The sequence below is a fragment of the Lepidochelys kempii genome, chromosome 4, assembly GCF_965140285.1.
Source record: "Lepidochelys kempii isolate rLepKem1 chromosome 4, rLepKem1.hap1, whole genome shotgun sequence".
Taxonomy (NCBI): Eukaryota; Metazoa; Chordata; order Testudines; family Cheloniidae; genus Lepidochelys; species Lepidochelys kempii.
The window spans coordinates 109,077,501-109,098,328 of NC_136383.1; the positions used below are offsets into that span (position 1 = coordinate 109,077,501).

General features: G+C 39.1%; 1 protein-coding gene across 13 annotated transcripts in view; it reads right to left on the reverse strand.

The window, feature by feature from the left end:
- SLIT2 (slit guidance ligand 2) overlaps positions 1 to 20,828 on the reverse strand; it is a 424,023-nt gene that overhangs the window by 128,123 nt on the left and 275,072 nt on the right. For all 13 annotated transcript variants that reach the window (XM_073342401.1, XM_073342399.1, XM_073342407.2 and 10 more), the window contains exons 7-9: positions 16,608 to 16,679; positions 12,527 to 12,690; positions 10,690 to 10,828 (exon numbers count right to left, since the gene is read on the reverse strand). In XM_073342401.1, coding sequence (XP_073198502.1) covers positions 10,690 to 10,828; positions 12,527 to 12,690; positions 16,608 to 16,679 — 375 coding nt within the window. The remainder of the gene's footprint in view (positions 1 to 10,689; positions 10,829 to 12,526; positions 12,691 to 16,607; positions 16,680 to 20,828) is intronic.

Below are 20,828 nucleotides of genomic sequence, written 5' to 3' on the forward strand. Positions count from 1 at the left end.
TGTCATATCCCATTTCTGCCCTAGCTTCTGCAACACACATTTCCTTCCTATGTGTATCACAGAAACAGCATCAAATTCACAGAGAATCATATCCTTTTGTTCTCCCTTCACCCTCCTCATATTAGTCACATGACCAAATATTCTAATAGTCCTCTTAATTTCTGCTGTACTATCAACAGCGGACACATCACTGACCAAAATGGTCCTACAGGGATCTAACCCTAATTTGATGCAAGTTTCCATTATCTTAATAATATTAATACAGTGCACATATTCAATAATATTCAGTAACACCAAATTCTTTTATAACTGAAATATTCCTCAAAAGAATTCAGAGGTGAGCTCTGAGCAATCCTCAAGTCCCTGTCTGTTCGGCGCCAATTTCGGTGGGCTAAAGTTCACTTCATTGCCCTTCTCCAGTGCCTAATAACCCCCCACAACTCTCACAGAAAAGTAGATGGAGACCCAGAGTTCAGTCTCGAAGGATTTTCAGCAAGGATTGAACAGGATCAGCCTCCCCACATTCAAGTCCCAAAAGGAACTAAAGAAATTAATTTAATTAAATAACTTTATGAAATCTTATGATAAAGAAACAAATAATAATCTAATTTTTACAGCATAACATGGCAATTTTATAACCCATGCAGACATTATCTTTACAGTTATACATAAACATAAATAAATAAAACAAATGAAAATCTGAACAGTTCAGTCCCCACAGAAACACAAGAAGAAACTGAGAGTCCCCAAAAGCTTAGGTTTAGTTCACCTAAGTCTCAGTTAGAGTCTTTGATCACCAAATCTATATAGTTTGCTGAGTCTAAAACAACATCTTCCCTCCACTTGCTTATAGGAATCTTCAGTTGTAATCCATGCAGACTATTCCATTGCTGAAATCACTACTAGCCAGTCAGCTGATTAATCAACCACTCAGTTAACTGTATAGATTCAAAGAAAACCGTGCTACAAAATGCTTCACAGTTAGGAACAATAGCCTGCTTTCTGCTCCTGGGCTCAGCTTCTCCCTGTGAATTGTGAGTTCAATCCTTGAGGGGGCCATTTAGGGATCTGGGGCAAAAATTGGGGATTGGTCCTGCTTTGAGCAGGGGGCTGGACTAAATAACCTCCTGAGGTCCCTTCCAACCATGATATTCTATGATCTGTAGCCTGGGCCTATTGGTACAAATCACAAATACTGTACATATGGGCCCAGTTCTCCTGTCACTGACACTGGTGTAAATCAGAAGTAACTCCATTAAAGTCATTGCAATTATGGCTGAGCGAAATAAGCATTGGTGAGGGTAGACTCAGACCCATGTGTTGCAAAAACTGGGCCTTTTACCAATTGCCAAACATACAAAAAAAACCAAACCAATGACCCAGACACAACTCACTCCTACCTCCCACCAAGGGCTCTCTTAAAGAGATATCTCCCTATTAAGCACATGGGTTACACAACCGTCAGTGGACATGGAGAACAATTGATCATTGTCCTCCTTATAACAGCCCTTAACATATATGAAGACCATTATTCAATGTGTCCCCACCCCTTCCCCTTGACTTTTCTCAAGATGAAACATGTCCAGGTTTTTTGGCCTTTCCTAAGAGATCAGGCTTTCTAAATCTTTTATCATTTTTGTTGCTCTCCTCTGAACTCTCTATTTGTCCATATCTTTCCTAAAGTGAGGTGCCCAGAATTGGACACAGTATTCCAGCTGAGGCCTCACCAGTGCTCCTATGTCTTCCATATGACACTCCTGTTAATACAACCCAGAATGATATTGGCCTATTTTGCAACTGCATCACATTGTTGACTCATTCTCAATTTGTTATCCACTATAACCCACAGAGCCTTTTCAACAGTACTACCACCTTTTGTATTCCCCCATTTTGTAGTTGTGCATTTGATTTTTCCTTCCTAAGTGTTGCACTTTGCACTTGTCTTTACTTAATTTCATGTTGTTTTCAGACCAATTCTCCAATTTGTCAAGGTCATTTTGAATTCTAATCCTATATTACAAAGTGATTGCAACCCCTCCTTACTTGGTGTCATCCACAAATTTTATAAACATACTGTACTCTCCAAGGGGGTAATACCACCTTCTGATCCTGCTTGATATTCCCCTACTTACACAGATGTAAACAAGCACCTTGTGTAGCACACAGTGAATGACAGACTCATGGAAGAAGAATAAAAATGCCATCAAAGAGAGGATGAGATAGAAGAATATGAGACTAGGAATAAAGACAGTAAACTGGGAATACTTTGGGAAGAGAAGCCAGGTAGGAAGGTATAAAAATATGGGAACTGACAAATAAAACATCAGAAAGGTTAGCATGTGATAGCTAAACAAATAAGATTTTCAGCACTCACACTGAAAAAGATTCCATACCCCAGAATGAGCAAATTTTATTTTGAAGACCACAATATTCAAGAATTCAGTGATTTTTCATTACACAAAGGAATGAAGTTGAACTCCTGAAATTTCCTCACTACATATATTATGTACTTTGGGACTTTCCCTGCCTTTTCAACAGCAGCTGCTAACAACAATAAAAATACTGCGTTTGACCCCATCCTTCCAACCAAAGGTTGGGGGAAAGCAATTAATTCCCAATTTTGATTGCTTAAATGCTTGTTTACACTTGGCTATGTTTATCACCGCAGGGCATCTTATCAGTCTAAAGTATAACAAAATCCATTCTACTGCAAACTTCTTTATTTTCTCTTCCATTCATACCACTATGCTGAGGAAAGGGATTTTAGGAAAAGTTATCTGATTATGGGTATCAACTAGTTCAAACAAAATAAGAGCCTGACTTTTCATAAATCAGCCCACACCACAAACAGCTTCCTGGCCTATTACTTTGAACATCCTATTACTTACTTTTGAAGATCCAGTGACTAGGAGGTCTGATAGCCTCAGTGCTGGATTTCTACTTTATTTTGATTTTTTAGGAATTTCATATTTTGTCATGTGCCAGAGTGTATCACATACCAAGGAACCCAGAATCACTTCTAGAGAGCATTCTAAGGCATCTAGTGTGGAATATGAGCTGTGAAATGCAACTCAAGGGAGGGAGATCCAGATTACTGGAAAATTTAAATGTGGAAATGGATACCTGTGAAGAGACTTATTGGACATGATAACCTTTGAAAGGGATGCACTCTTTAAAAATTATTATGAAATGGACTTTTTGAGCATTATGAATGATACCTAAGCAGGGAAGAGTAGGGAAGAAGTTGGCAAATAAAACAGCCCTTATAGCTGATACAGTTCAATAGAGAGAACCTTCGCAGAAAAAAAAACCCAATAAGTTTGGTGGAAAATGAAAGAGCTGTGAACTCAAATAAATTTGAACTGTGTTAAATCAAACTGTTTAGGGTAAGTGAATATTGTTATGACTTTCTTACATTAATAAGTGACGTTAAGCAATGAAAGAAACTAACAAGAACCCCATATCTATGAATATTTTGCATGTTTTTTATTGTAAACATGGTTTTCTCTGGCAATTAATATGAATGCAAAAGTTACAGGAATATGCTTACAGGAGATTATTCAGAGGAATGGTTTTGTATAGAGTAGATTATTTTGTTATTTAAAATGACCATTTTCAGAGCCTAACTAAAATCACATTAAGTGAAATGGACCTGAAAAGAAAAGCTTAAGAACTTACCACACTATATAATATTCTAGTGGTGCGAGTTTATTTGGATATGTACAGGAATGATGTTACTGATACAGACAGATAAATAAATTAAATAAATATATATACAGACATAATAAAAATTAGGAATTAGATTTATTGGGGCCTTACATACTTAATGTTGGCCTGTGCTCTATGATTCCAGAAAGGGACCAAAGATCAGATTCATCTGCCATTTTCACCCAAAAGTATTAGGGTTGTCTGGAGAGCAACCGTGCAGCAACCCCAGAGCCATTTGGTACACAATACATAGCTCTACCCCTGATTTAGGATGACAGAAATTTGCTGGGTTCACAGCACTAACCTTTGTAACAATTCCTGTCACACAAAAAGGTACAGCCAAGGTCACTCAGACAAAAGTACATCCATTAGTTTGCTTCTTTTTCTTTGCACAGAAAGGCAATTCCTTAGTTGCTAGCTCAGGGAACTAGTTTATAACAAATTATACAGATTTAGAGCTGCCAGTTTCAAATATTCAGTTTAGTATTCTATCGAAAGTTCTTTTCAGTATTTAGGTAACAGATTAATTTAGCATGCCCTTGGAAATAAATGTAAAAGTGTCAGTGTGGAATTTACACGGTAATATGTTAAAACTATGTCATCTGATTATATAAAACAAGGTAGATACAAACATAATAAATAATAACAACAATAATAATACCTAGCTCTTATATAGTGCTTTTCATCAGTAGATCTTCAAGTACTTTATAAAGGTCAGTATCACTATCCCCATTTTGCAGATGAGGAAATTGAGGTTTAGAGAGGAAAAGGGACTTTCCCAAACAGAAGGCCAGTGGCAGAGCTGGGAATAGAATCCAGCTCTGCTGGGTCCCAACCCAGTGCCTTATCCATGTATATTATATATAAGAAAAATAAAATCTTAGTGTTATTAAACCTCAGTTTATAATTTAACTCAAAAACATCAGGGATGCTCTTATTGGAATAATTTCTTTAAAGCTACTTATCTTTATGTTATTTGACAAGTTTAATCAAGACCTAGAATTTCAGGTGTTTACTTAAATTGTTCATTGCATCTATTCTCTATGCATGTTAAAGAATAAATAAAATAATTTCAGTGATATTAATGCAGGCCACCAAACTGGGCGTGGCAATTACACTGGATACACAAATGTCATATGATTTCTTCACAAACAAGTCTTCTCAACCACTCAGGAGTCTTATAGCCTGAACTTTCTATCTTATCTCCCATACTGCCAAATGTGCCCTGATAAACATGGACTTACTGGCCTACAAACTCCCTCAGTTCAAAAAAGTGTGTAAGGAGGATACTAGTTGAAACAATAATTAAAAACAGAATTATAAAAACACCTATAGGAACATGATGAAATACAGACAAAAACAACAGCAAAGCTTCTGTGAATGTAAATAATCTAATTTAACGGATTTCTTTGAGTGAGACAATAAAATAATGGTGAAGAAAGAACCATTTGCTGTAATTTATTTGGATTTTCAAAAAGCCCAGGTCCCTTAAAAGAGCCTTACAAGCCTCTAATAACTAAGCAGTCACTGGGCAAAGAGTAAAGTCATGGCATGGATCTGAAACTGGCTAAGAAAATATATGAATAAAGGCAGGGGTGAAAGTAATATTAAATTCTTACTGGTATGGGGGCTGGCTCTGCCCCCCAGAAGGGGCGGGGCCTCAGGCAGGAGGAGTGGGGCCTCGGGCAGAAGGGTGGGGCCTCGGGCAGAAGGGGTGGGGCTGAGGGGTCAGCCCCCCTCAGCTAGCCCATCTGCACTGCCTGGCCCCTGCTGCCCATAGCTCGGCAGCAATTTAAAAGGGTATGGGGATCTGGCCACTGCCACAGTAGCGGCAGCAGTGGACAGGAGCCCAGGGATCTTTTAAATTGCCATCCCCGGGGAAGCTGCCCCTCCCCATCCGTCGGCTGCCTTGGGGGGGCGGGAGGCAAAAGGGGCAGCGATGTTAAAGCAGTGCGTACGGGCCGGTGCCAGCTTCCTACCAGTACACCGTACTGGCCCACTTTTACCCCTGAATAAAGGATCACTTTTCATTGTGGGAAAAGGTTAATACTGCGATGTTACAAGACTACATACTAGAATCATGGTTAAATATATTATCAATTTTATATATATATATATATATATATATATACACACACCAAAAAACTATGTGCTGGGTCCACAGGTTAGCTGGGTGGTGTGGGGTAGGAATGGAGCCCAGCCCACTTCTCTCTCTTCCCCCTCCTGCCCCATGTGTTGCCCCCAGAATGGAAGACGGACAGGACTGCTGGGCCACAAGCTAGATCGGGGGAATTATGGATGGAACCAGCTCACTTCTCTTCCCCTTCTCTCCTCCCTGACAGTATGGGTATAAATGTATGGGTATAAATGTAGGCTGTCCAGACATGAGGTTCAAAATGGAAAATGTTGACAATGGGATCCAATACCCAGTGCTATTAGCTGAGGGCATTCATTGCTCATAGAATCATAGAACCGGAAGGGACCTCGAGAGGTCATCTAGTCCAGTCCCCTGCACTCATGGCAGGACTAAGTATTATCTACACCATTATTGACAGATGTTTGTCTAACCTGCTCTTAAAAATCTCCAATGATGGAGATTCCACAACCTCCCTAAGCAATTTATTCCAGTGCTTAACCACCATGACAGCTAGGAAGTTTTTCCTAATGTCCAACCTAAACCTCCCTTGCTGCAATTTAAGCCCATTGCTTCTTGTCCTATCCTCAGAGGTTAAGGAATTTTTTTTCTCTTCCCCCTCTTTGTAACAACCTTTTATGTACTTGAAAACTGTTATCATGTCCCCTCTCTGTTTTCTCTTTTCCAGACTAAACAAACCCAATTTTTTCAATCTTCCCTCATAAGTCATGCTTTCTAGACCTTTAATCATTTTTGTTGCTCTTCTCTGGACTCTCTCCAATTTATCCACATCCTTCCTGAAATGTCAGGTTTCAGAGTAACAGCCGAGTTAGTCTGTATTCGCAAAAAGAAAAGGAGTACTTGTGGCACCTTAGAGACTAACTAATTTATTTGAGCATAAGCTTTCGTGAGCTACTGCTCACTTCATCGGATGCATACTGTGGAAAGTGTAGAAGATCTTTTTATACACACAAAGCATGAAAAAATACCTCCTCCCACCCCACTCTCCTGCTGGTAATAGCTTATCTAAAGTGATCACTCTCCTTACAATGTGTATGATAATCAAAGTGGGCCATTTCCAGCACAAATCCTGGTTTATAACATTCATAAAACAGTCAGAGAACACTTCAATCTCTCTGGTCACGCGATTACAGACATGAAAGTTGCGATATTACAATAAAAAAACTTCAAATCCAGACTCCAGCGACAAACTGTTGAATTGGAATTCATTTGCAAATTGGATACAATTAACTTAGGCTTGACTAGAGACTGGGAGTGGCTAAGTCATTATGCAAGGTAACCTATTTCCCCTTGTTTTTTCCTACCCCCCCTCCTCCTCAGATGTTCTTGTTAAACCCTGGATTTGTGCTGGAAATGGCCCACCTTGATTATCATACACATTGTAAGGAGAGTGATCACTTTAGATAAGCTATTACCAGCAGGAGAGTGGGTTTGTGTGTGTGGGGGGGTGGGGGTGGGGGGGGGGGTGGGAGGGTGAGAAAACCTGGATTTGTGTTGGAAATGGCCCACCTTGATCTTCTTCCTGAAATGTGGTGCCCAGAACTAGACACAATACTCCAGTTGAGGACTAATCAGAGTGGAGTAGAGTGGAAGAATTACTTCTCGTGTCTTGCTTACAACACTCCTGCTCATACATCCCAGAATGATTTTCGCTTTTTTTGCAACAGTGTTACACTGTTGACTCATATTTAGCTTGTGCTCCACTATGACCCCCAGATCCCTTTCTGCAGTACTCTTTCCAAGGCAGCCATTCCCCATTTTAGAAAATCATAGATCATAGAATCCCAGGGTTGGAAGGGACATGAGGAGGCCACCTAGTCCAACCCCCTGCTCAAAGCAGGACCAATCCCCAATTTTTGCCCCAGAACCCAAATGGCCCCCTCAAGGACTGAACTCACAACCCTGGGTTTAGCAGGCCAATGCTCAAACCACTGAGCTATCCCTCCCGCCCCACACACTTTGTATGTGTGCAATTGATTGTTCCTTCCTGTGAGGTCCCACTCAACTAAATATTTCTGTATAAATAATTTTTAACACACTGAAAAATATTTTTCTTGCAGAGAGTGCTGCAAATTCAGTTACTTTTACTGCAGCAGCAATGCATGTTGGATAAAGGTCAATGTAAATTGCCTCAGTAGTTTCTGCTCCACCTATTTGCTGTAAACACTTTTTAAAAAAATTATTTTTACTCAGAGCATAGTTAAGCAAATCTGTGGGTGTCCTGTTTCTGAGAGTGTTCACAACTATTTTTACTTGTGAAACCCCCCCAAAATTGAAGGTGGTTCCCTTATCTTGTATATCTTTCACCTTCTCTTTTTAATACTTCTGAAAGAAAATAACTTGTATTGTTAACAAGTATATGTTTATAATAATTCATATTCTTTTCATATGAGTTTTCCTCTTTTTATAAACAAAAAAAAGAAGATACTAACCTGTTCAGTAACTGCTGTTCTTCAAGATGCGTTGCACATCTCCATTCCACTTATACTAATGGCTACGCACTGGACGCACAGATACCAACAGTGGAATGCACATGTGCACATGCACATGAACTTGAAGGAGAATTAAAAATATTTCTTCTACTATATGTGTGGAAAACATCAGAAGTACATTCTTCTATGCTGTATAGAATACATTTTAAAATCTCACTTCCTATACAGGGTCTTACTGGAAAAGTACTGCACCCGGAGAGTAACCCTCTGCTGTGGCTTTTCTATTTTAAATCATGGAGTCTGGTGGCTCTGTTTTAGTTATTGGATAACCTGTTAATAGTTTTTGCAAGAACAACTGTTTTGCCAGTAGAGCAATACAACAAAACTATTTTAGGTCATTTGACCTAACAAGAAGAAAGTCAAGGAAAGTGTGGGCCCCTTACCGAATGAGGGAGGCAACCTAGTGACAGAGGATGTGGAAAAAGCTAATGTACTCAATGCTTTTATTGCCTCTGTCTTCACAAACAAGGTCAGCTCCCAGACTACTGCACTGGGCAGCACAGCATGGGGAGGAGGTGACCAGCCCTCTGTGGAGAACGAAGTGGTTCGGGACTATTTAGAAAAGCTGGATGAGCACAAGTCCATGGGGCCAGATGCGCTGCTTCTGAGGATGCTAAAGGAGTTGGCGGATGTGATTTCAGAGCCATTAGCCATTATCTTTGAAAACTCATGGCAATCAGGGGAGGTCCCGGATGACTGGAAAAAGGCTAGTGTAGTGCCCATCTTTAAAAAAGGGAAGGAGGAGGATCCGGGGAACTACAGGCCAGTCAGCCTAACCTCAGTCCCTGGAAAAATCATGGAGCAGGTCCTCAAGGAATCAATTCTGAAGCACTTAGAGGAGAGGAAAGTGATCAGGAACAGTCAGCATGGATTCACCAAGGGCAAGTCATGCCTGACTAATCTAATTGCCTTCTATGACGAGATAACTGGCTCTGTGGATGAGGGGAAAGCAGTGGACATGTTATTCCTTGACTTTAGCAAAACTGTTGATACAGTCTGCCACAGTATTCTTGCCAGTAAGTAAAAGAAGTATTGGCTGGATGAATGGACTATAAGGTGGATAGAAAGCTGGCTAGATTGTCGGGCTCAAAGAGTAGTGATCAATGGTTCCATGTCTAGTTGGCAGCAGGTATCAATCTGAGTGCCCCAAGGGTCGGTCCTGGGGACCATTTTGTTCAATATTTTAATTAATGATCTGGAGGATGACGTGGACTGCACTCTCAACAAGCTTGCAGATGACACTAAACTGGGAGGAGTGGTAAATACGCTGGAGGGTAGGGATAGGATACAGAGGGACCTAGACAAATTAGAGGATTGGGCCAAAAGAAATCTGATGGGTTCAACAAAGACAAGTGCAGAGTTCTGCACTTAGGACGGAAGAATCCTATGCACCGCTACAGACTAGGGACTGAATGGCTAGGCAGCAGTTCTGCAGAAAAGGACCTAAGAGTTACAGTGGATGAGAAGCTAGATATGAGTCAACAGCGTGCCCTTGTTGCCAAAAAAACTAACGGCATTTTGGGCTGTATAAGTAGGGACACTGCCAGCAGATGGAGGGATGTGATCGTTCCCCTCTATTTGACATTGGTGAGGCTTCATCTGGAGTACTGTGTCCAGTTTTGGGCCCCACACTACAAGAAGGATGTGGAAAAATTGGAAAGCGTCCAGTGGAGGGCAACAAAAATGATTAGGGGACTGGAACACATGACTTATGAGGAGAGGCTGAGGGAACTGGGATTGTTTAGTCTGCAGAAGAGAAGAATGAGGGGAGATTTGATAGCTGCTTTCAACAGTACATACTATCTACTCCTCCCCCACAGACACATCTTTTATCGCTACTACAACTACAACACAGACCACATTCCTCTACCTTAAATCTGCCCTCTAAATTTGCCCTTTTGAGGATACTCCTTTACCAGCTACTTATTCCAGCACAACTGGCTGTGGATATTTGGTGTAGTGATTTATTGCACTGGGAATAGATGGTTTGTTAAAAGGGATGACTGAAGGAAGGCATCCAATGAGGCAAAGGTAAGGTTGTGGTGTGTTGTCTGTGTTGAAAGGCCACTTAGGTGTAGAAAACACATCATTTATACCCCATCTTAAGACCATTCTGATTGCAATAGTTTGTGACTAGTGTCCCTGTAATGAACCTATAACTGAAAATATAAGACTATAGCAAATGGTTTCCTATACACCAAATATTACTATTTCTGGTACATTCCAAAACACTCTTCCCATACAGTATATTACTTACCACAGCAAATAAATATAAGTAGATAGAGGGAACACTACATTTCTGCAAGTTAATGGCAAAAAAGCAAGATAACCTACATTTCAGTAATAGTTTCTGGAAGATTGGTTGGGATCTCAGTAAGGCCTTTCCCACGACAGTCAACGATGTTGTTACTACAGGTACATGCAGTAGGACAATGCAAGACACTGCAGGAAGGAGCCATAAAAGACTGATGACCTGGAACAGAAAACAAATTGCTTCTTCTAAAACTACAGAATAGTCAAATAGAAGAATTCTAGATAATTCCAACAGTGAACAATCCTATTTCTCCCTTCCTTACAAAATAACAGACAGAGCTCTTAGAATAAACATGGTTACAAAATCAGTTACTTTGAGTTACATTAATTAATCTCAATAATACCTAAATGTTGAACTAACTTGAAGAGCATGGAAGAGAAAATTCAGATTTACAGTTTTAACTCTTTCTCAGGAGGGTGAGAACTGGGGAGGTGTTTTTGTTTTTGAAAGTTGGGGAAAATTTTGCAACCCAAAGAAAATAAGTTGATGGCCCACTTTGGAATCATGACTTTAAGACCAACATGTCCTTCTCTATTCTCTAATGTCATATTTTCACCTAGGAAGTTGCTCTACTCGCAGTTATAAACTAATTGCTCTGCATGTTCAGTATTTCAGACTTTAACTGATCCATTTTTAAAATTACACTAACAAAAAAGTCTTGCCTTTTGAGATATCAGTTTACAATATCTAAATTTCAGCTTTATTCTGGAGTTACAAGAGAGCAAACAGGTAACGAAAACTAATATACCTATGCTACTGTTGTTACACTCCTAATGTAAAAAAATATTCAAATTGATTTTATTAAATAAAAATAAATTGATCCAGGGCTAAGACATGTATATCAAGGTGCAATAAATCCCCCAAAATAGGGATTTACAATGGGAATGTTCACATATATCCACTTAAAGACAAATTCTCAGGTGTACGAACAGGGTTCCACTGGGACCCCTGCACACGCACCCAAAGGCAGAATTTGTGGAGCAAGGAGGCATTATACTCAAGTTAGCAATGCACTCATTAAGCCTTAGTCCTACAGGCTTTGTGTGGATGGATCCTGGTGCTTGTGTGGTGTTCTGTTGTCATCAATGGGGCTCTGCTGGACACAAAGGTCTGCCTGCATGGTAAAACTTGCAGATCAAGGCCTAAATACTGCAGATACAGTTGTACATATGCTATTGTTCTTAAGAATTTGGGGAACCAGAAACATTAACTAAAGTTTACAGATATTTTTCAATCCAAGTCTAAAACTATTAAAAAAAGAAACATGAACTTGCCTTCTTCCTCATCTATGAATAAAGGGGAAAAAATGAATAAAGAAAAAGTGGTTAGTACTGAACTGTTAGTCATTTCATTATTTCACTTCAGAAAACAACCAGAGTTGCTAAAGCATAGAAATAGTATTCCAAAAGGGGTTCTTTTGGGAGTGGGGAGTTTATGAAAACTGTGGAAAATACTGAAGCAGGGAACAAAGAGCCTGTAAATTAAAAAGAACAGAGAGTCATTCCATATAGAAAGCTTCCTGATGGTCTCAAAATGTACATTTGGATTTCATTTTCATAGGCACCCATCACCAAAAATTTGTTTTTAGAAAGGTATGCATATAGTGTATATAGTGTTTCTATGTATTTTGTGTGTGTGAATGTATATATGTGAATCATTTACATAAAGTACATAGGAACACAGTTACCCACATTAGACCCATGTATATTGCCAAAATACCTGAACAGGTTTTCAAAGAAGTTGTTTAAATTCTGTAGAGCTAGAAACAGCATACAGCGCATATCATTACAATCTCTGTTAAACTGGTGTTAAACATGCATTAAATCAGAGCTCTGTTGCAGAATTTGTTTCCCTTACCACTGCAGACAAATTCTCGTTTTTGAACCTCTGCTACATTGTGTCCCCTCAGGTGGGATGGGCCCATACACTGTGTGTACAGGCCAACTCGGGGTCGCTGCCGCAGCCAGTCAGATAGCCAGGCCAGGTGGCAATCACAGTAGAGGTTATTGGAGTGAAGTCGACTGAATGAGAGGAAACAAGTCAATATGTTTAAATTAGCAAAAAACCTGAGTGACAGAGTTTTACAGATCTGGAAGATTTACTAATAAGAAGTCCTTAATGAGGAATCGATCTTTTAAATTTTTCATTTGAAGCTGGAGACTCATGTAGCTTTATTTATTAACATTTAAGTAGCAAAAAGGCTACTTTTTAGGTTGGTTTAATTAGTTTAATAAGAAACTAGGTTTGCTATCACAAAATTGAGTATCTACAGTTTCTTCCCTCTCTCCTAAAAGAGAAACGCAAATACACCAGAGTTTGAAAACAACTTTTGAATTATTTAGCTTAGCTCTGTACAGAAGGCCAATAAACCAAAAAAGTCTAAAGAAAACTGGTTTATTACAGTAATATACTGACAACAAAAAAAGTTAATAGAAGATTTGGCTTCCAATTAGAGATATCAGTAAGTCTGGCTGTTATTAGTCTCTATAGAAACTACTTGCAAAATCCTTTTAGCAGGTCATATTCATTTTGCTGCTGAACAAGACAGAATAATAATGCAATATAAAACACCTTCTTTCACATCCCTTCCTGATTTTCTCTCCTTTTGTTTAATTACAGAAAAGGGGATTAGCTGCTTTTGGCTCCTAGGGACCCACATTCAAAGCAATGCCTGAAATTAAAAGACCAAATGGCAGTGAGTGAAGGAATTAAGTAAGTTGCCTCTCTGTTGGCAGAGACCTACAAAAGATCATGGCTCCTTGCCAAGTGCCAAAAAGCACTTTGCCATTGATAAAATATCAGACAAATGTATTCACTAAATTAGGTAAATTACTTCAGCCTGGATTTTATGTTTTTTTCAAACTAAAGAAAAGGATATTCAAATCTATAAATCAAACCTTACTCCGAGAATCCTCCATAACAGAGTAATATCATTTTAGTCCTTTTTAGCTAATGTGCTCAGTTCTAAGCAAATAATTGTAATGGATATTAAAAAAATAGAACTCAGCCGAGAAAGCTAATTAACCCAATAAAAACCCATTTAAGTAACATCAAGGCTGTGGAAACAGCCAACAAAAACAAGATGATTTAATTGATTCTTATTTCCATTCATAGAGGACTAACAATTAAAGTTAAAACTGATGTACTTTCCTTAACTATTTTTATGATGTGTGGGTATTGTAGCAGAGAGATACAGCATACAATATGATACAAACAATACATAGCCACCACTGGGTAAGGACATAGTGTCTGATTCTGCACTCGCTTACATCAGTGCAAACCCAACAGTAACGCCATTGAAGGCAATGCAGTTACACGTGTATTATCAGTGTAAGTGGGATTAGAGTGACAAATCTCTCTTTTGAATTGTCCTCTGGCTATTTATTGTTACAGCTAAATGTCACAGTTATGATGGAGGACATTCCATGTTGACTTTCTTTTGTTTATATAATAAATTTTAAGATGAACCATCCCACAAAAATCTTTATGCAAGTTTGCAAAAGACTAAAATCACTCTTATACTCTATTGCCTAAATGCTACTTGTACTTAAGAAGTTGAAATAAAGTTTAAGTAAATATATATAGTGAGGTATTTATTAAACCAATACACACTTATGCCTTCAGGTGTCCACAGGGTTGCCAACTTTCTAATTGCACAAAACCTAACACCCCTTCCCTGCCCTGCCCCTTCTCTGAGGCCCTGCCCGCATTCACTCCATCTCCCCTCCCTCCATCGCTCACTCTCCCCCACCCTCACTCACTTTCACGGGGTTGGGCAGGAGTTTGGGGTGTGGGAGGGGGCTGGGGGTGTGAGAGTAGAAGAGGGCTCTGGCTGGGGGTGTGGGCTCTGAGGTGGGGTTGGAGATTAGGGGTGCAGGAGAGGGCTCCAGACTGGGCCCGAGGGGTTCGGAGTGAGGGAAGGTGCTCAGGGCTGGGACAGGGGGTTGGAGTGCCAGAGGGGATGCAGGGTCTGGGGTGGGACCAGGGATGAGGGGTTTGGGGTGCAGGAAGGGGCTCAGGGCTGGGGCAGGGAGTTGGGGTGCAGAGTGAACAGGAGATTGGGGTGTGGGAAGGGGCTCCAGCTGGGGTGTGGACTCTGGGGTGAGGCCAAGGATGAGGGGTTTGAGGTGAAGGAGGGGGCTCAGGGCTGGGGCAGGAGGGTAGTGTGCAGACTCTGGGAGAGAGTTAAGGTGCGTGAGGGGGTTCCAACCTGGGGCATAGGGTTGGGGTGCGGGAGGGAGTTCAGGCGCTTACCTTAGGCATCTCCTGGTCAGCAGTGCACCGGGGCTAAAGCAGGCTCCCTGCCTACCCTAGCTCCCTGCGGCTCCTGGAAGCAGCCAGCATGTCCTGCTCCCCCTAAGCGGATATGCCAGGCCACTCTGCGTGCTGCCCGTGCTCACAGGCGCCGCACCTGCAGTGCCCATTGGCCACGGTTCCCGACAAAATTGGAGCTGCGGAGCCGGCACCGGGGAGCAGGGGCAGCACACAGAACTTCCCTGATTGCCCCTTCACCTACGGGCCGCAGGGACATGCTGGCCACTTCCAGCAACTGCGTGAAGCCAGGGCAGGCAGGGAGCCTGCCTTAGCCCTGCTGAGCCGCCGACCAGGAGCCTTGTGAGATAAGCGCCTGCACCCTAAACCTGGTCAAAAACCAGATGCTTGGCAACCCTAGATGCACAGTCAGAATACATTATAAATACAACACGGACTACTTGCAGTCCATGGACCACAGAGTTTAAGAACCACTGGACGAACCTAGGACCTGATCTTGAGTATACTTTACACAGGTGACTAAAGTATACTAAAAAAATACTTGAGTAACTTTACACAGGTGACTACGCCCACTGATTTCCAAAATGGCTTCCATATAAAAGAATAAAATAAATAAAAATAAATGAAATCAAGGCCATTTTGGGTTATACAAGTACTATCCATGGGCCTTTATTGACCTTTTTTTGTTTTCAAGCAAGCATCCCATTTACTTTCAATTTTGCTCATCTTTCACTTCCATTGGGAGTTCTGCCTGGAGAGGAAGCTCAGGATTAAGCCCTAAAATATTATATTATTAATTATAATAATTATTACTATTATTATTTAAAAACAATTGCATGTTTTAAAAAAGGCAATCCTTAGTTTTTGCATAAATTTTAAAAAAGGCTAGAACTTGCATGAACAGTTTCTTTGTTTCATTTTAGTAGCCTGAAGCATATGCTTATGTTTCAGTCGTAACTGCTAAAAATTGGGGCCTTAATGTAAATGCTGACACAACCTTAATTAAAACAGCACTACCAGTTGATGCTATAATTTTTTGTTACAAAGAATGTTGTAGAGCCAGTTTAGTTTAATTAGGTCTGCTAGCAGTGCAGACATAAACATTTCCCATTTATCACATCTGACAGCCAATCAAAGATTCTTCCATATTCTTAAATGAAATGTGACCTATTGAATAGCTCAAAGTAAAACAATTTTGTTCACTTTCAAAAGCACCTATTCTTAGATATAATTATAATGTGCAGAATAGTCTCCACCTTCTTCTCTAGATAGTGAAACTCATGTATGGTGTGGAGAGCATTGCTGCAATTTGTGACAGGATAGAGAAATGGCCATGGCAGCTGCATTTCTGTGGATCCAGTGGCCCCAACAGCCTGCATAACTGACAAAAGGATTTCTAGTTCATGGGTCTCACTTACTGCCCTTGGCTTGGGGGGTTTGTTAATTTCACCTCGAAGATCCCTCTGCAACTGACTCACATAGTGCCGTTATGCTGCTGGAGTGGATCTCAATCTAGAGATCGTTGAGTTGCACTTTTCCCCTTTCTTGCCCACAAATCCATCTTGATGCCTTTTCAGAACCACTAGCAAAACTTGTGTAGAAATAGAGAAGTGGTGAACACACTAGATTAACAGAACAGACAGCTATTGTCATCGGGACTACTTACAAGGTTCTGAGTTTGGGCATGTGGTTGAAACTTGCCACTGAAAGTCGAGTGATGTTGTTATTGTTGAGAGTGCTGCAAAACACAAAAAGATTCAACTTAGCATGCTGTAGTTATCAGGATTCCAGATATTGTCCAAAAATTTACGAAGAAAATCAGATGGTATTACTTGAGATACAAATTTGCTATGATTTTGCAGAAAATACAGCTAGTGCACAATGTCGGGGCCTGCTCTTTAAAATCGGGATTTCAGGAAAAGAGTGTTTACACCTGTGAGTTTACACCATGTGAGCCGCCTTGGCTGCCAATGGATTCCAGATGAAGTTTTGGCATTTGACCCTTATGTCTCAAGTGATTCAAACCCTAGCTACCTGAGAGGCTGTCTCCCTCTCCAGTCATTGCACATGTTGAGATCATCTGAGGTATTAAAGGTGGGAATGCCATCCTAGCATAAAGCAGGAGACAGCTGGTGGCAGGATATTCTCAGGGAGGGATCCCTGGTTCTGGAATTCAATTCACTCTCTGGTTCCTCAGGACCCAGATGTGATGACTTTGAACACATGATGCAAGATCCACCTGGCCCAGGTTTTCCTGGGAAGGATGACCCAAGGGCTTACTGAGGCTATGTGGGAGATGGGGTTGGTAGTTGCCATGGAGAGTTGCATGATGATTTTAGGTGACTTGTTCTGTATAAGGTATGGACCTCTTGGGAGCCTTAATATTTTACCAGAATAGCTCTATGTATGTTGTGCAATGTGCTTACAACTTGGCACAGGCACAGTGAATAAATCTAAGTAAATAAATACTTGGTTAGCAAAGAGTTGTCTTAGCATACATTAGTTGCAAAGATAACGAGTAATAATGTATGAAAACTTTATGAAATATCTTTCATTTAATTATTACATTTGGTTTGATATAAAAAGAAGACAAGCTTGACTCCAGAACAAGGAAGAAAACAATATGATTTAAAGAGTTAATATTCCCCCATACTTTTGTCTTACAACTTGTTCATTTGAACAGCATGAAGTACATTTTCAAAATGTTATTTTGTGCTTTACTAATCAACTCTAATGGACTGAGAATTCCATTGGCTAAATCTTTGCGCTCCTTCTTGAAAAAAGCAAGTGTTTCAGTTGTATTTTTTTAAAACATGAAGCATCATTTGCATAATTTATGCTCGTTTCTCAAGACTTTTGAATTAAAAGTACAAAGTACTTCTGAAACACACATGGGTAAATTGCCAGCACCATGAATGGAATCAGGTTGAGCACCTCCAATTAGCTTTAATGGTAGCTATGTGAGTTAATTTTTGGTGCGATGTTTGCAAATTTACTTCACTGTGCTTACTGATTTCTGTTCTGTTCTCTTCACCCACACACAAGGGAACTCCTCTGTGTGCCCTGAGGGGTACAGAAACCAAAGAGGAGTAGAATCAGGAAGAAAGGAAAAAAAGATAAGGACATGTGTCCAACTTGAAAAAAGTGACATTTTGCATAGGGCTAGTGCAAAGATGAGACTGCCAGAAAAGGGTCTAAAATGGTGATATGATCACTGTTAGGTCTTTATATGACTCTCTGTCACAATGTCCAAATGAAAAATATATAGTTCCTATGAGTCTCCCTGCATGACTTATTAATGGGTGACTTCCAAGGTACACCTTTTTAAAACAGGGAACGCAAACCAGTGAGCATTTATGTAGTTCTGATACTACTTAAATAGGACAGATTTTATAAACACTTTATTATATTTCTGGTGTTTGGTTATTTAACTAATTATTTCTTTCTTTGACCGTTCTTGTATTCCCCTTATGTTGCACCAATTTAATTCTATGGATTTATTTGCTGGAATACAGCAAAACAGTAGCTAGTAGTAACTTAATGGATTAGACCATAAACAATTCCATCTAATAAACCAAATCTATGGCTTTCATTAAAGGGACACTGCCAACTTAAAAAAAATCATACTTCTATCTGAAATATTTTCACCCCCTGTTACACATAACCCCCAAAATTCTGTTTCTATTTTAGCAGTTTGTTTACTCTTTGAACTTAACAGCATTGTGTGAATTGCCAGGATCACGCCTGCATAGTCAGTTTCCCCCATTTGCTTCAGTCACACAGCTACAGTGGAAAGAAAAACATTTTAAAAAATAGGAAATTTGAAAGCCATAGAAATTTTCTGGAGGATTCACTGCCAGTAGTAATACCTGAAACTACTTTTAACTCTTCTTTTAAATTGTCTAGATTTCAAGTTGAATGCATCCCTTTAATTATAATAACCTCTGAACCGCCTCAATGTTACCAAAGTATTTCAATGGTGGAAAGTTATTTTATTTTAGAACTGTACAAGACCTGTCACTTTAGCACAAAATTTTAAAACATGATTGAATCAGGGTACAGGACATACTAAAAGCTCTATTATACACTTGTATGTTGATAGAAGATACACATTCCATGCACAGTATTAATACAGACAGAATAAATCCAATCAAATGCAAAACCCATATATATTTAGTGTTGCTAATTATTCAATGTACTATTGCTATTGACTGACCTGAATGTCGTCGTCGTCTTCTTTTTTTTTTTTTTTTTAACTTTTATTTATTTATTAGACAATATGGCTGCTGTGAAGGTGCAATTTAGAGTTCCATTCAACATATTTGTCTCAACCTTGTTTGTAATTTAAGTTCTTCTATAATACTGTTTGTCATATCAAATGATTTAATTCAAGATTACGTTTTATTTACATATTTAACTAATAATAATATATAATAATATATTAATATATATAATAAATATATAATATATAATATAATAATATATATATTCATTCATTCAGGCACAAAATACTGCATGATTACCTGCCTTTGTGGTGCAATACTAATAATTTGTATGGTTTTGATTCTGTGACCATTGAAGTCTATGGGAATTTTTACCATATTTGAGCAGTCAAAATAATAGTAGTAAAGCAGTACTAATAATATTTGGTTTAATTAAAACACACGTTCAAAATTCATTTCTTTTGGACATATATAAAATGTACTATTAAAGGAGGCTATATATTTAAAGTAAGGTAACATGATAACTGCCTTAACCAGCACTGTGAAAATATAAGTTACCCTGTGATACAGGTGAGTTCCTTGGAAAGTGCGGATAAAAATCACACAGTACATCAGGTATGCTGACAAACCACCCATTTATACACTTTACAAGTCACATGTGTTAATATCAAATAAGCAGCATATTTTAACACATTTTAAAAAAGAGAAAGCAACATTTTAGTTATCTGGTTACTTGACTCTAATGACTTAAAACCAAGAAATGTGATAAAACGTTAAAAATTAAAAACAAATAGTCACAGCTACCCACTCATAGTAATCATAGATTAGCTCAATAGCTGCTGAATAACTGCCACCTTTCCCCTAAGTTGCTCATATTTTATCCTTTGGATTCTATTCATAAAAAGATAATGTGTGTTCTCGGAAAAGCTTCTTGATTTTACATAATTACTAACAAAAATTAAGTTAAGAATTAAAGCTCTCTCCCCCCACCAATTTAATTTAGCGTTGGGTTTCCAAGTCGTTTGAAGTCAGGGTGATTTAAAACGACATCCAGAGAAGCACTATTATTGGTAGAGAAAAAAGTCTCCTGCTTTCTTTAAATGTATAAAAGTAACCAAGGAATGTGACACTTTGATTGACAGAGGAAATATTTAAAGAATGTATCCTGTGCCTCAAATTCTTTAGGAATTAGACATTTTACTCATCATAGTCACTATTTTCAGGTCAAGGGTCATTGTAGATTATTTTGTTACCTTTATCCTCATTTGACAGCAATTTCAACATGAGAAAAAAGTAAGCAAGGCAACGTGCAACCCAACCCTTCAATCAATGCCATAAATACATTGTGTATAAAAAAAACCCAGTTAAAAAGCATTTAATAATGAATGGACAGGCTACATAGCAGATATCACGGTTCTGTTTACTGAAAAAGTAGCTTAATGAAAACAGTTATTACAAATGTATTCAATGTATTTATCATTTTGATATAGATAGATAAACAGGCAGATAGAGGTTATCTACAACAAATTACATAACAAAAGCAATATTAAAGTGTGTAGCACTTCAGCAATGAAAAATATTTCACAAAAATAATGGATGCATTAGTACTTTTTTTTTCAGGAAGTGTCTCTTTCTTACAATACATGTCATCTGATTATTTTGTT